Source organism: Dryobates pubescens, chromosome 28, assembly GCF_014839835.1.
Source record: "Dryobates pubescens isolate bDryPub1 chromosome 28, bDryPub1.pri, whole genome shotgun sequence".
In the NCBI taxonomy this organism is placed as follows: Eukaryota; Metazoa; Chordata; class Aves; order Piciformes; family Picidae; genus Dryobates; species Dryobates pubescens.
In genome coordinates, this window is record NC_071639.1 from 10436339 (window position 1) to 10451686 (window position 15348).

At 40.9% G+C, this 15348-nt stretch overlaps 1 protein-coding gene across 1 annotated transcript in view; it reads left to right on the top strand.

Moving 5' to 3' along the window:
* The window catches only part of CDK19 (cyclin dependent kinase 19), an 83222-nt gene that overhangs the window by 35069 nt on the left and 32805 nt on the right, over window positions 1-15348 (top strand). The window contains exon 4 of the mRNA XM_054174006.1: window positions 2809-2949. Within this exon, the coding sequence (XP_054029981.1) occupies window positions 2809-2949 (141 nt within the window). The remainder of the gene's footprint in view (window positions 1-2808; window positions 2950-15348) is intronic.

Here is a 15348-nt window from a genome sequence, read left to right on the forward strand (position 1 = left end):
TCAATTGGTGAAGCTCTTAGACCGCTGGCTGTGCCACATATATTAATCTATAATGTATTGTCTACACTGTCATCACTACTTGTATATGCTCATGCTGTGAGGTAAATGTGAGATTCCTTTGCTTGGACCTCAGTGTCAAAGCATCATCTGATGGAAGGTTAAAAATCTGTGGATGCCATTGAGCATCTCATACACTATAGGCCCCATCCTTTCTTAATTCCTGGTAACTTGCTTCAGTCTCAGAACTTTATATTTCAGTTGCTTGAAACTTTCAGATGTTTATAGCCCCAGAACCAAGCTTCTCCTGTTCCTTCTCTTCAGAGGGACATTGTTTTTTCAGTATCTACTCCTAAGGTCTTGGATGCTTGTAATTTAAATTGTATCCAGGTTTTCTACCTTGATTAATTGAAAAGAAGGTAATACAGTTAGCACATAGCTTGAGCCCATGAGAGGAATGGATGCTATTTTTAAGTTACCTTTTCTAGGACACACTTAGAGCTTCATAGTCTTACAAAACTATGCATGGTTGAAATCTTTCCAAGAGAAGTTGTAATTACTTCAGCCAATGTGTGTATTTCTCTGCTGTGTTAACTTTTGACCTTTAAAAAAAGTGTTTTATATACATGAGTTTCTGCTGTTTAATCACTAAGGAGTAGCTTATTTTCCTATTCAGCTTCCATGTATGTTCTTATTTTACCTTAGTAGAAGTTGTATACTGCTGTCCAGAACTTGTGTAAAGCTTATGCACTTCAAGACATTCAAATTTATATTATAAAGGCATGATGAATATTTAATTGGACTTTAGGAAAAGTTTGATACCAATGGGATGTGAGTTCTATTATTATTTTCTGTCAGTGTAGTTAATTTTAGCCACTGGAGAGGCTGTAACTCACACTCGTACAGCGTGTGTGGAGCTCACACTACCTTCATTCAGTCAGACATGCATCAAGTCTCTCCTTTCTAGCTTCTTACTTCCATGAAAGCATTCCAGGTCTGACTTTGTTTGTTTTAACCTCTGTAATACTTGAAGAGCAATTCTCAGAACTAAGGATGGGATGACATAGACGCAGAGTCTGTTTAAATCAGACTTCCATGGAAGCAGGCTAAAATTAGAATCTTTTGGAGTGCTCGTTTATCTGCTGGCTATCTACTAGGGGTATTTATGAAACAAGCTAAATGAGTTTGCTTTATATTGTCATGCCTGATGTTTGCTTTGTTTATGGTGGGGGATTTAGAACATGCACATAGTTCATCACCAGCCAATTTTCAAACCAATTTCAACACACTAGGTAACACAGGAGGCAGATGAACTAAATAGATTGAATATTGTGTCATGAGTCACCACTGTATTTTCCTTCCAGTGCTTAGCTGTGTTTCACTTCTCTGTCAGTTACAGTTTATATGGTCCTGACTCTTGCAAAAGCTAAAATGGTCTTTCCCTATCAATTTCAACACATTTTTCTGATGTTGAAGATTTGGAGTAAGCAGTTAGCAAATAAAACCAATAGTCCTTGAGGTTGCAAACAGCAAATGATGAAGCTTCCAGAGGCTTGCTGTTACCTTTCTATAGCATTAATAAATGTGTACTTTAATGTTGGTCAGTGAAGTATTAATTCAGTTGAGAATACAGACTTCAAGCCACTGCTGCAAAGGTGATGCCTTCTTTAAGTTCAAACCAAAGTATGTAAAAGCAATAGTAATATTACTACTTTTTATGTTACTTTTCCAAAGTTACCTGATTATCTCACAGCATCTTTGGAATCCAATCAGTGACAGCAGGTCTTTAAGCTTCAGGAAGGTGAAAACACAGAGAGGGAGAGTGACTTGGCTGCTTTTGCTGAATAGATTTGGGATTTCATTTACCTTATGAGACATGTTCTTCCTTTGTTGTGAAGCACTTCAGATACACCAGAAGGAGAGCTTGTGTCTGCAGTGTTCTAATGGACTATTAAAGTGAAATAATGGCTGGATAACATTATTATGAGTGGCTTTCTGCTCCATAGCACCTGACTGGTGTAGGGCACACTGAGAGTTAAGGCTTCCCTAAACATTTACTGAATGGTGTGGATATTCTCCAGCTCTTGTGGTCAGGTGGTCTATCAGAACACAGGAAATAAGTTATCTTTAGAGAATGGCAGTGAAAAAAGGATGTGGAGAATGCTGAAGCCGTTTGACCCACTGTCTGATTATCTTGCTACAAATACGCCCCCCCTGACTTGACTCGATTATGGAAGTCATAGAATCATAGAAACAGAGTGGTTTGAGTTGGAAGGGACCTCCAAAGGTCATCTAGTCCAATCTCCGTGCAGTTAGCAGGGACATCCTCCGCTAGATCTGGTTGCTCAGAGCCTTATCGAGCCTGATCTTGATATCTGCCTAAAGTAGTTGCTAGTGCACTGTCCTCAGTGTTTTGTGAGAGGAGGAGGGAAGATGTGAAAGTGTAGTGTGGTCCTCTTTCTGGTAGATACTGCTGGTTTGGAAGCTTTTGCTGTAGCATCTGAGGATAAGAGGATCTCAAATGGGGAAGTGAGAGGGAGGACAATGACTAAGACCCTTTTCTGGAGGTAAGTAGTCAGCTTTTAGATATTAACAAAAGCTTGACAGCTGTTTGTTTTTTTACAAAAACTACTGGAAGAGTGAATACAACAAGAAAATGGTGAGCACATCATGATTACTTCTGGTTGCAATTTCAACAGATCCTGTATTTCATTCCATTATTTAGTGTTAGTAGTTCAAACAAAGGCAACACCACAAAAGCCCTTCCTACTTATCTAACGTGCGGCCTGTTTCTACTTGTTTTGTTTCTAGCATATTATCAAGTTTCACCGTGCCTCAAAAGCAAATAAAAAGCCCATGCAGTTGCCAAGATCTATGGTTAAATCCCTACTCTACCAGATCCTCGATGGAATCCATTACCTCCATGCAAACTGGGTGCTTCACAGAGATCTGGTAAGCGTCGCACGCGCTCCCTGGTGCGAGTTTCACGCGCGCGTGGTTGGGTGGAAGAGAAGTCCCTGTTAGTAATCTGCGTATCGATCCCTACAGCTCTTCCTGTTATTGTTGCAGGAGGCTGATGGAGACTTAAAGCATGAAAACAAACTCTGTTTTCACATTGTTTTTATCTGAGTCATCAGAGCTCAGACAATGATGCTAGATCCGGTTAAAGGAGCGTAGATATCAATATCTGCGAACAGTACATGGGCCAGCTGACATATGTTGGTTGAATGTTCTGACAAGCCTGTGCATGGCTCTGAGAAGGCATTGAGGTAGGAAAGTGATTGATACTCTTGTGCATTGTTTGGCTTACGTGCAAGTTACCAGAAAAGCTAGTGAAAGAGGTAGGGTTTTTTTCATGGACTATTTCTTTTCCATGTGGTATTTTTTATGACCGTGGGAAGAGAACAGTGAAAGAGTTGTCGTCTTGAGATTTCTCATGACCTGAAGTGGCTCTTCTATGTTGACTGCAGATCTCAAGGGCAGCCAGTTGCCTTGTCTTAGTTACCCTTTTCCCCTTTAAAGTTCCCACCCCTCCTCATACTTCACTGAAGTGCTACCAAGGTTTGCAAAGAGGAATACTGCTAAAGGTGTAGTGCTTGCTGTCACTTCAATCCCAACTGGAATGTTTGGCAGGAGGCAAACAACCTGACGGCTAATAAGTGAGATCTGTTCCAACAGCAATGCCATTGTAACATCACTAGGAACAGTGTAACATCATGGCAGGAAATACATCTGCTTACATGTAATTTGCTTATAGAGCCACTGCTTTGACTTGGGTGTATTTCACGGTTACCCCAGTACATCAAAACAGAGATGTGTCTCCAGAAACTTAGAATCACTCATTAAGTTTTGTGAGTCATGGATTCTTCTGGAGTCTTTAATAATAAAATAGGAGCTTGGGTTGAGATTTGGATGTAGCAAATGGGTTTTTAAAATACATGAACAAACCAAGGCAGGACTGGAAGAGGAGTCACAAGCATCTTCTGAAATAAAAGGATTGATTTTTTTTTTTATTTCATAGTACCTTATAGCAGTGTCCAGAAGTGGGGATTTGGGTGTTATTTTCTGGTTGGGTGGGTGAGTGTTTTTTTGCTTTTAGTTTTGTGTGTGTGTGTTTTTACTTCATTCCTTGGTGTTTATTACCAGTTTTTCTGTTAACTTCCAAATGTTAGTGTGTTTGTAGCTATGAGCAAAAGCAAGAAGCAACTACGACCCTGATGTTCATGTACACGATTATGACTTTCCTAAGGAGACAGCTGTTGTTTAAGCAGAGTGCTGAGATGCAGTTAGAGCTTGAGAAGCAATCCCTGAAGAGTTTATATTCAGCTATGTTTAAGGAAAGCATTATGTATTCCTGGAACTATTAAATGCTTACACGCTTGTGCCATACCTGAGCTTGGTATCTTGATGGGAAATACAAGATATATCTAAGATAATTATAGCAAATACCCTGGAGAATTTTCTTGCTGGTGTTGCTATTTCCAGCCTGCAGCACCAGGTGTTTTGTGTGAGTAGGGCTGCTAATTCACAGGTGGTGTTGTTGAAGAGTTGCAGCAAAGCTCGTGGCTAATGTGTCTTTTTCTGTTGGAACTTGGGGAGGTGATGGTTGTTGGTATGAAAAACATGGCTCTTTTCCTGGCTTTGGAATGATACTGCTTGACTCATGTTGGCAAAATCAAGATGGGAGAACAGAAATTTATTGAGTTTGAATGTGTTTTTGATAAGTGAATAAATCTAAGCTAATGCATTGGGGGATACTTCAGTAAGAGAAAGGAAACCATTACAAATATTACTTTGGTGTGCTGGTGATTTAAAGGTGCATTCAGAATCTTTTGCCTTTTATGAAGTGATTGCAGATTTCTGAAGAGTTCAGGTATTTCAAATAGCTTTTTTGTGTCTTGAGCACGCTAAGAGCAACCTGATGTTTTTCTGGATGTGTCTGGTTTGCCCTTGGGGCTGGCACTTCATGTAATCACTTTGTAACCAGTTCAAATTCTCAGGTAACCAAAAATTTCAATCTATCTCTAATTTTTCTTCAAGTGCCTATACTTGTGATTTTGCTTCTCAGAATGTTACCTCAGGCACGATTTCAATGTCCTGCATAACATGTAAATAAAAACTCTTCTCAAGATGGGGAGCAGTTTGGTGTTTCTCCCTTATCTCTTTTAATTTACATCCACTGGAAAAATATTTCTGGTTTATGTAAACCAACTTTTGCATCAAGACACCTTGTACTTTTCCTGGTTTAATATAACCCTGTTCTTGCTATTTTTAGCATGAATTTGGATGTAGCCCAGAGATGGTGACATCCATAAAAGTCTTGTTTTGCTTATTTCATTGCCTTGTTTTTAAATTAAAAAACCAAAACAGATTCTCCAAGAATATTTATCATGCTATTAGTCAAAACTCTCCTGAGCCATGGAAGTGACCTTTGGAATTTATTTAACAAATGTGAAAAGGAAATAACAGGAACATGGGAGGTCAGGTATTGGCAAGAGTACTTTCTAGGAGGTGGAGATAGTTGAAGAATGTTGTTTAAATCTTAATTTGGTCCTCTCAGATCAAAGAATTTTTAGAGAAGCAGGACTACCAAATGTGCTGTTGAAAACCTCTGGTTGGCAATGGATCCTTATTTGTAGATACCTTAACATTGTTACTCTAAAGTTGTTTTTAAGATCAGCAGCAGCCAGCAACAGTCTGACAGAGTAAACAAAGCTGGGGAGCAATGTGAACTTGCAGACCTGCAGTACATGTCCTGGCCCTGGGCTGAGCTCATGGATAGCTTCTACCACAAGGAGACAGTCTCGTTCCCCTCTTCGCTGCCACCCATTGCAGTGGGCTGGCAGGTGGCAGTCGCCCGGCTCAGGATGAGCTCCTTCAAGGGGTTAAACCCCCAGACAGTGTTCATTCTTCTCCTGCAGAGCTTGGTTTTTGCAGGTCTGGCTCTGAGAGATCTCAGGGGGAGTTGAAATGTACCTGGGGAGTGGTGCACAAGAGTGAGGCTGGAGGTGGTGGCAGAAAGCTCATTCCAGCATCATCTGTCATTAAGTCTGATCATTTTATTGTCAAAATGCACCTTTTTAATTCAGAGATGGAACTGAAGGTGTTTCAAACAGATCAAATTCAGTTGTGGTTATAAATTAGGATAACTTTTATGTTTACCTTGAATCTCTTTTGAGCTAAGAATTATGTCAGCTTAAACTCTCCCACAAGAAGTCCAAATTTAGGGAAGTTTTCAAACCGAGGTAAATTATATGGCCAGATACACTCATAGTCCTAGTAAATAATTTAGTGTTGTGCATCTTTCAATTGCTTAGGATATTTGGGTTATTTTGTTTCTGGCTTTGTTATCCTGAAGATACAAAGTGACTTTGTATAGATGTTTGTTTGCTAAGCTGTGAATTTCTGCCAGTTGCAAGTGGCAGAAGTGGTGCCTCCATGTCTCTGTGTGGTTTTCTCAGAGTAATCCTTTCTATCAAAGTCAACCTCCTCACTCTAATTTCACTACAGGGTGGAAGAGAAGAGGAATCCAACTATGGCAACTGCTGTGCCACTGGTTTCCTATCTCCAGCTTTTTTCTCACCATTCTCTTGTCTCTTAAAGCTGGAGGTCATGTGCGTGTTCTGTAGTTTGCTTCACTACGTTGTCTGTATCAGCAGCAGCTATTTTCATTGTGTCCTGAAACTAATCAGTTTGTGTTTCTTCCTGGAGTGGATGATGGAGTTTCCATCCGCTTCTGCCACCTGCAGAATTTATGGAGTGCTAATCTGGCCATTTTTGGTGGAAGGACATAGCAGACAGCTGAGGTTTGATAGCATTTTGACTCCACATGTCTGTTTATATAGCGAATGTCTATAGACAGCCTTTAGGATGATCAGATGTGAGCTCTTGGATTTAGACTTCTTAACAGGTCCTCTGAATATCCAGACACTGCAGTAACAGTACACTCAGTATCTTTCTGAGGGTAAATCTTTAGCAGAGCCAAGAGACAACTGTGTGGTGAGCAGTGCTGGCTCCAGCTGGCATTGATTGCACTCAAAGCAAGCGGTCTTCTCTGGTGCCCCAGCTCCACATCTATGGTGGAGTGATGTGTAGTGGACAGTGCAGTAGTTCTTTCTCAGGGCTGTCTGGAAACATCTGGAGAGCGTGGATTTTCCCCTGTCAGAGGTAAAGCAGAAAGGGAAAGCCCAACCTGAAAGGGCCAGACACATGACTTCCTGTGGGAACTGACAACTTCTGACTTCCTCAAAGGCACAGCTTATTCAGAAATGAGTAAACTAATTAGTGTTTCATGCTCTAACCCTTATAATTTGTGACTTAAAAGACTCAGTCTATTTAAAATTAATCTATTTAGACTATTTTAAATGATCCATCATGATGTTTGTCAGGAACACCAAGAGGTGAGTAAATCTTCAGTAATTCATTTATAGGAATTCAATAATGCTCCAACAGTTTTCAGATTTTCAGTTGATTGATTGACTTTTAGTTTAGGAGTTAATTAAAACCCCAGTCATTTTCTCATAGTAATCCTCCTGTAGCCGATATGTAAATCTGCAGTCTCTCACCGTGGGCCTGTACCTGGATTCTGCTCTAAAACTTTGCTGCCACATTGCACAGCATCCTCAACCTGTCTCTTCCTCTGCTTCCCAATCTGTTAGCTATTTATGGGTCTCATTTGTAGCTTGCTGTTTTATGTGCTATGAAATCTTTGAGTGAGTGCAGTGTAATCTGTGTAGGTTATGCAGTAAAGTATTTGTTGTTGTTTGAGACTCTTCTTCTAACGAGCTAAGAATTAAAATACATTGTATGTTATATGGAAGCATTAGAAAATGTCTTAAGTGGATACTGACCTTTTATGTCTGTCTTGTCAAAGCCTTAGAGAAATGAGAAAAATCTCTCAGTGCTTATTGCTAGTTTCTACTATTTAACTGTTTTGTCCCTTTCTCCCTGTGCCCTCCCAAGAAGGTTTTCCAGACCCATAAATAATTAGGAAAGTTACCTAAAAAGCATCAGAACTGGCTTGGTTTTCAAATGGTCCCCTTGCATTTTGCTAAGCAAGCAAACTGGGGGTTCAAATGATAAAATGTAACATGATGAGTGTGGGAAACTCCCCTTTCAGCAGCATTCCTATAAAAGGATTTTTATGTGCTGATATCAGAAGTAAATTTAGACGTAGGTCCATGCATCCCTCTCCTGACAGGCAGCTGCTGCAGGGGAGAGCAGAACTGTTGGGTCCTGCCTTCAGCCTGTCATTTCGCACTGGCTTGAAAAGCTTCTTGGCCCTGCTCACCCCTTTGGGCACGCACACAGCTCCTATAAATAAATAACGAGTCGACCTGTCTGCCAGCTTCTTTAGACTTTGTAAGAGTACTCTTAATTGTAATCCCCACCGTCCCCTGCCGTCCTTTGTGTGCGCTACAGCAGGGTGCGCGAATGCCTACAGACACGCACTCCCCACTCACCTCCTGCCCTCGCTGGGTGTGGGTTTGACCCTCCTAATGCTTTATTATTCCACCTGCATGATCCCTTTGGGGTGAAGGGAACGTTCTGTGCTGTCAAAGAACATTATGACCGTATTCAGCTTGCAAGTTTCCCCAAAGAAGGGCAATGTAAGCTAAACCTATGCATTTTGAGGGATTAGGCTCCCTGATGACTTCAGAAAGTTACTTCAGCTAATTAGCTGAAATGTTAACACATTTTTCCTTTTGTGTGTCTGGTTAGAGAGAGGACACACTGGTTTTATTTACTGCTGGGAAACAACACTATATATGTCCCCTATGGGGACGGGCTGAGAGAGTTGGGGCAGTTCAGCCATGAGAGAAGGTGGCTCTGGGGACCCCTTATAAGGTGCCTTCCAGTACCTTAAGGGGGCTACAAGAAAGCTGAGGAGGGACTTTTTACAAGAGCTTGTAGAGACAGGATGAGAGGGAATGGATTGAAGCTCAAGGAGAGCAGATACAGACTGGTTGTTAGAAAGAAATTCCTTACAGTGAGGGTGATAAGACACTGGAACGAGCTGCCCAAGGAGATTGTGGATGCCCCCTCCCTGGAGGTGTTCAAAGCCAGATTCTATGAGGACTTGAGCAACTATGGGCAACATGGTCCCTGCCTCATGGCTGGGGAGTTGGAACTAGGTGATCTTCAAGGTCCCTTCCAACCCAACCCATTCTGTGCATCTCTGTGGCTATATTTATGGTGCTTATAGATGTATCTGGAGGGATCCGTGCTCCCAGATAGATAAGTGAGCCAGAAATTGTACCTGCTGAAGAGCAAACTGTGTTTTATCAGCCTTTGCTTTTCTCTTTTATTTATTTATTTTTTCTATTTAAATATTAAGTGTATATTGAGAGGCACCTACTCAAAAATGGTGCTTTTCTCTTCACTCAGTGCTTTGCTTTTCTCCTTCAGTTGTAAAATCTTCAGATGCTTGAGAAAGGTGTATGGAAACACACTCCCCCGTGAGCCCGTGGAGACAGCAGTTTTTCTGAGACTGACTAATGCATACCTTTTGGTTTGTGGCAAGAGTATTAAGATGTTTATAGATTAATTTTTGCTAATAAAAATAATTACAGTTGAAGAAAAATGTTTTACCTCGGGTTCTGAAACAAGCTTATGCCCATAAAACCCTGACTGGATATAAATTCAGATGAGTCAGAAGAGACAAAGGGACTGATTTAATGTTCTTTTGGCTGTGTTTTGCTGCTAAAGTCAACAGATGACATATGGCTCCTCTGAGCTTCATATCTCTTTTCCTGAGGTGGAAAAAGGGCAAGAAGGAAGGAAAAATATTGAAGTTATTCTAGTATTATTCTCTTTTCCCCCTCCCACCCTGATACAGACTGGGAAGGGAGGATAATTTCTTTCCTAATAGCCCCAGTTCAGTTGCCATCTGCAGTGTGTAGGTTTCTAGTAATCACTTGATGCATTTAGCTTACTGCTGCAGCTGACCCTCTGAAGTGAGCAAACTAGGGGTTGTGTTTTAAGTGAAAAATGCAAAGTTTATGATCTTTCATAAAAGGCTTACTGCTACTTTTTTGCTTTCTGTTGGAGAAAGTGCCCTTGGAATAATGGAATTGGACTCATTGCCCCTTCTGCGTAAGGTTACAAAGGCTGGCCCCACGTTCTTGACCTGGTCTATTACAAGCACAGAAATTAATGAGGGAATATGGGAAAAATAGTGCACACCACTAATATGGCAACACATAATCAAGAAAAAAAATGAAACCACTGCTTTTGTTCTTCGTGTTGCTTGCATCTGGAGCTTCCTCTTCATTTGCAAACTTGCTCTGGTTCTTACTGCTCTACTAAGGCGCTGCAAGAACGTTGCACCTTGTCTTGCATTTAAATTAGGCGTCTTTTGATCAGTGATCCAGGAGGATCCAGGACTAGCAAAGGATGTTAGTTTATGCCTCGGTTTTGTTATGTGTGAACCTTATCACACAAACTGGCTGAGCTGCAGAAAATGCCTGATCAGTTGGTGTTTCACTGGTAGCTTATCTCAGAGCCTCTTTGTCTTCTGATCTGTCTTTTCCATAGCACTTCCCCAGCAGTTCAAGTAACTTTCCTGTGCTGCCTTTTAACATAATAACAGTGTGGAAATTCTTTTACTCTCTTTGAGTAAATCTGATGACATCTGAAAAATGTGGGGTTGTTTTATACTGAGGTGATGGTTTTGCATACTCCACCCCTCCCTCCCACCTTCAAGCTAGCCCCCCTCCAGTGACTTTTGGGTTCCTGTTGCTACAATGAACTCTGAATATAAATTTTGGATACTTTTGTTTGCTTTATTTCTCTTTGACCACTCCTGGCTTTGTTTGGGTTTTGGATTTTATAGTTTGGTTGGGATTTTTTTGTGGTGTTTGTTTTTTTTTTTTTCCCCCCATGTCTTTTATTCTTTTTGTTCTGTTTGTTTCTCTGTTTTTGAACTCTCTGACCTAAAAATACTTTTAAAAAAATTAAAATAAAATTAAAATTGTTATAAAAATGAAGTGGTGCAAAGGTTTTACATTTGTTTATTCTGCTAGCTTAAATATGGAGCCCCCAAGCTTGATGTAATAGTGTTGTGTGTTGCTGGTGTTCTTGACTGTAACTCATGTCTCAGACAACAATTCTGTAGAAAATGTTTTGCATTCCTGAAATTCCACTTGGAATGGGGGATTTTAGCTTCTGGAGCCATTTTGTCTTACACTGTAGTTGTTGCCAAAGAGTGGGTTTCTCACAAGCAGACACATTTCTCTTTAATCCACGAAACGTGCTTGTACGTTTTCACTTCGATTTGCCTTTCGTATAGGTGCTTTGGATGTAAGTTGTGGATGATGATTGTTAGAATGATGAATTAAATGCAAACTCCAGTAGGGTACATTTTAATGAGCTGATGCTGACTTCCAGTGCTATGAAAAGCATTTTGTGGCTGTTGAACAGCAAGTGTGATTAGCTGTTTGCCAGCTCAGTTCAAATTAAGTCTCTTAAATGGGATGTTAAAGCTTGGTTTGCTTCTTGAAATTCAGGATGAGAATTCCAGTCTCAGCCCGAAAACTATTGCTGATCAAATAAATATTGATTTGGATCCTTGACAGTTAAAACCAAGAGAGTTGCAGACCTCTTTAGGGTTTGGGTGATGGGCAAGCTTGAAATTCTGGGTATCTGGATAGTGTAGTAATTTTGCAGTAGCTTCTTATTAATTTTGCTGACAGCAAGTACATATGCTGTAGCTGGCTGACTGCCTCTGTTTGCTAGGACACAGGACTGACTTGGAAGCCAATTTCACTGTGCCTCCATGCTCTACTGGGGAGCTGCTGTTCCTTGGCACCAGCTTGTGTAGTGGGATGGAAAGGGCTTGCAGTAGCAGTGAACCTATTAGGAGACCTGAATGTCATCTTTGCTATGTGACATGAACATAGCTGTCTGTATATTGCAAGTGGTGTGTTAAGTTTGAAAAAATGTGAAACACATGGAGCTGTCTTCCAGTTTCTCTCATTTTCAACTGTTCCAAGCTACTTTTTGTTTCACTGGAAAAATCTTAGGTGCCGATTCCTGTCTGTTTTCCCTCTCTGGGAGGGTGTACACGGGGAGCACTCAGTAAAGTCTGCATGAACTGTTGCAATAGATCAACTGAATCATGTTAAACTTCTTGGTGGCTTTTCTGAGCTGTGCTCATTTCAGCTGTGCCAGTACAAACTGGTGCTGCCTTGGACTGCCAGCTCTGCTGCGCTGGAGGTGATGCTGGACACCATGAGGTCACTGCTGCGAGTCTGCTGCTTCTCTGCTGTGTCTGTCCCAGCCTGTGGTCCCGGTGCTAACTTTTGCCCTTGACATGGGTACATTTATTCCTTATGAAGTGACAAAGTGGTTTGGAAGCTGCAGCAGAGGAGCCTGTCTGCTGTCTGGGTGATTATCTCCAGCGGAGAGACAGCCATGGACTGCTGGAGGCAGTAACGCTTGAAACTGTCCAGCTGTTTTTCTTGGTGCTCACCACTTGGATCCCTGCTTCAGTGTTTAGGGAGTTTTAATTTAGCTGAAAAACTTAAACTAAACAGAGGGTATGGCTACAGGAACAAGTTACAGCAAGGAAGTCTAGGGTGTGGATTTACTCTGCATTAGTTGCTCAGTAGTAACTGCTCATCTTCAGAAAATGCACAGTCCTTTGATATCTAACTCCTGAGTGAGAGCGAGATAAAATTGCCTAATGTACCATTGTTAAACCTGGACAGCCACAGCATGCATTTCCAAGTGCCTTCCTTGCCTTGTTTCTGAGGAGGATTTCATTAAAATGCTGGCAACTCCAATGCTGATATAATGATGACTGTATGGTGTTTGATTTTTCCTGACTGGTACCCAGATGTTGAGCTTGTAGAACAATTCAACCTTTTGGGTACAGTCCTCCTACAGTGGATGTCTGCTTTAGTCTGTAGCATGCAAGAATCACCCCAGTCTTACAAAAAGCTGTGTTCAGAACTGGGGAGCTGGGAATGGGGTGAGTGTGAGTATCACACTCGGGTATCAGATTTCAAGTTGTCAAATCAGTTGATTTTATTATTTTACTTTTAATAGCAAGTACATTGCAGCCTTTAAATCTGTATTAAAGCTATTGCTGCCTCTAATAAAGCTTCCCTGCACTTGCACCCTGCTCCCAGGATTGTATTGTGAGTGTTTTCAAAATGGATCTTGCACCTATGGAGAAAATGACATCTTAATGGACATAGCACATGCAAGACATGGGATGGAGTAACAGGGAGTAGAAGGTGCTCTGGTGGCACTTTGTGAGAGCAAGGGCTTTTGTCTGAGGCATTTCATTGCATAATAGGTTTTTCAAATCTGGATTTGAAGAACAGGAGGTTAGCACCTAACCTGTCCATGCAGTTTGAAAGGAAGAAAACTACCTGTGGGAATTGTTATTGATTTGCATTTTGAGCACTTTGTTTTGTGAGGACACCCAAGGGCTTCTTGGTCACATCCACAGTGATAATAAACCTTGAGCGCTGAACCCAGAGACATTTTCCCATGTAAATTGGGGCAGGTTTGCTGTAGCAAGGACAGCCCTGTCTTTCTTTAGAAGTGGACTGTGTGTTTGGAGTTGTTTAATTTAAAACATAAATAATAATAATAATAAAATAAAAATGAGGGCAACTTGACCTGCCGCGCTTTAACATGCTCGTGGCTTTTGGCATGAATCACAGAGCCTTTCCCAGGAATTGGCAGCAGCTCACAACCACTGCATGTCTATGCAGGTTGCCCTTCATACTTTAAAAAGGGCATAACTGTTGAATGGAAAAATATTCTAATTATTTCTGAAGGATTTCAGGCTCTGTTTTCGGCACGTAGAGCCTTCCTCACAACTCTTCCTCTGTTTTCTTTCTTGACGCAAAGCTTTCATTTGCTTCCAGCTTCCTGCTCCTCTGCCCACTTTCCTGTATCTCTTGATCTGCCTTTTGCCACCTCTTTAACATTACTCATGCAACCTTGACTCAGCTTTGGCTTTCCCGAAATACTCCTCTTTCTTCATCTTTACAACTTTAATTATTGCTCTTCCCTTTGGCCTTTGCAGCTTGGAGCTCTGCAGTGCCTGGTACAAGTAGAGCGCCGCATCTCCATACCTCGACTGACGCAGAGGGCAAAAGCTCGCTCGTTCCAGATAGAGTGACCCTCCTTTATTTTAGGATCTTGTTAAAAATTCACTCAAAAACTTCATGGGCTCATTAAAACCTATGGGTCAGTGGATTCTGAAGTTGATAACAGTCTCTGCTGTGGTGGTTCTGCCTCAGAAAAAATGTTGAGACTGGCTTGCTTAAGGCCTTTGCCTCCCCCAAAACAGCTTTTCTGTGTTTCCCAACTCAAAATTGTGTCTTTCCTTATACTTTCTAGCTCTTAACTTCTATTAGTAGCTTTAAGAATCAATAGTGTGAGAATGGTCATGTGTGTGTAAGCTGCTGAAGTCTGTTGTTCTTCCATGTCTTAGTTTATATATATATAGTGCAGCATTGGGAAAATCCTTTGTGAAATAAAAAGGAGGGGTCATCAGCTTGGAGTTGGGCAGGCTTCTTTTTCTAACAACACATCAGGGGTTATTTTTGTCCTTAAACTTTAAAAAAACCCAAACAAACCCAAACAAACAAAAAAGATCTTTCAAGAAATGTTTGTGTTATTTGTATTATTGGAAGTATATCTATCAATGGCTACAGGGATATTTTGGAGGGCTCAAGCTGATCCCATAGCATGATTAGATAACTTGCAGTTATTTTGCACAGCAGGTTTGTAAATGTGTTTGAAAGTCTTCAGTCACAGACTTCAGTCCAGGATTGGCCCTGGTTGGTGATTAATTGAAAAACCTTTTGAAAGTTGCTGCTGGAAACTACCTGTAGGCATTCTACGTCAATAACTAATTAGCTCTTCCACATTCAGATACGATACAGCAACTTCAACGTGTAAGAGAGGTCTTCTGTATAAATACTATGAAAGTGTAGCAATTAACTCCAGAGACATGAACAAGTTAATAAATATTTGATGAAGTGTTAGGTGAAGTTTTTCTAACATGACTTCATGATTCTTTGGTTTTGTGCTGCATGTGTCATACGGAAAAAGCCTCATCTTCAAAAGCAGTTAGCAATCAGACTCCCACACCTTGTCGTAAGTTGGCTACTTGAAATATTTAAGCACCACCTGTTTATGCCCTGCCAAGAACTGTCTTTTGTTTTGCATTAATGAGAACAAGTAATACTAACACCTAATGTATTTGTTCATGAAAGCCTCTGTTAACAAAATTGTCTTCTGAGCTGTTTGTATTAGGTAGCAAAATAAAACTGAAGGCACCATCTGTATACTAAAGAAACAAACTGAGGTCCCTTCCAACCCTAA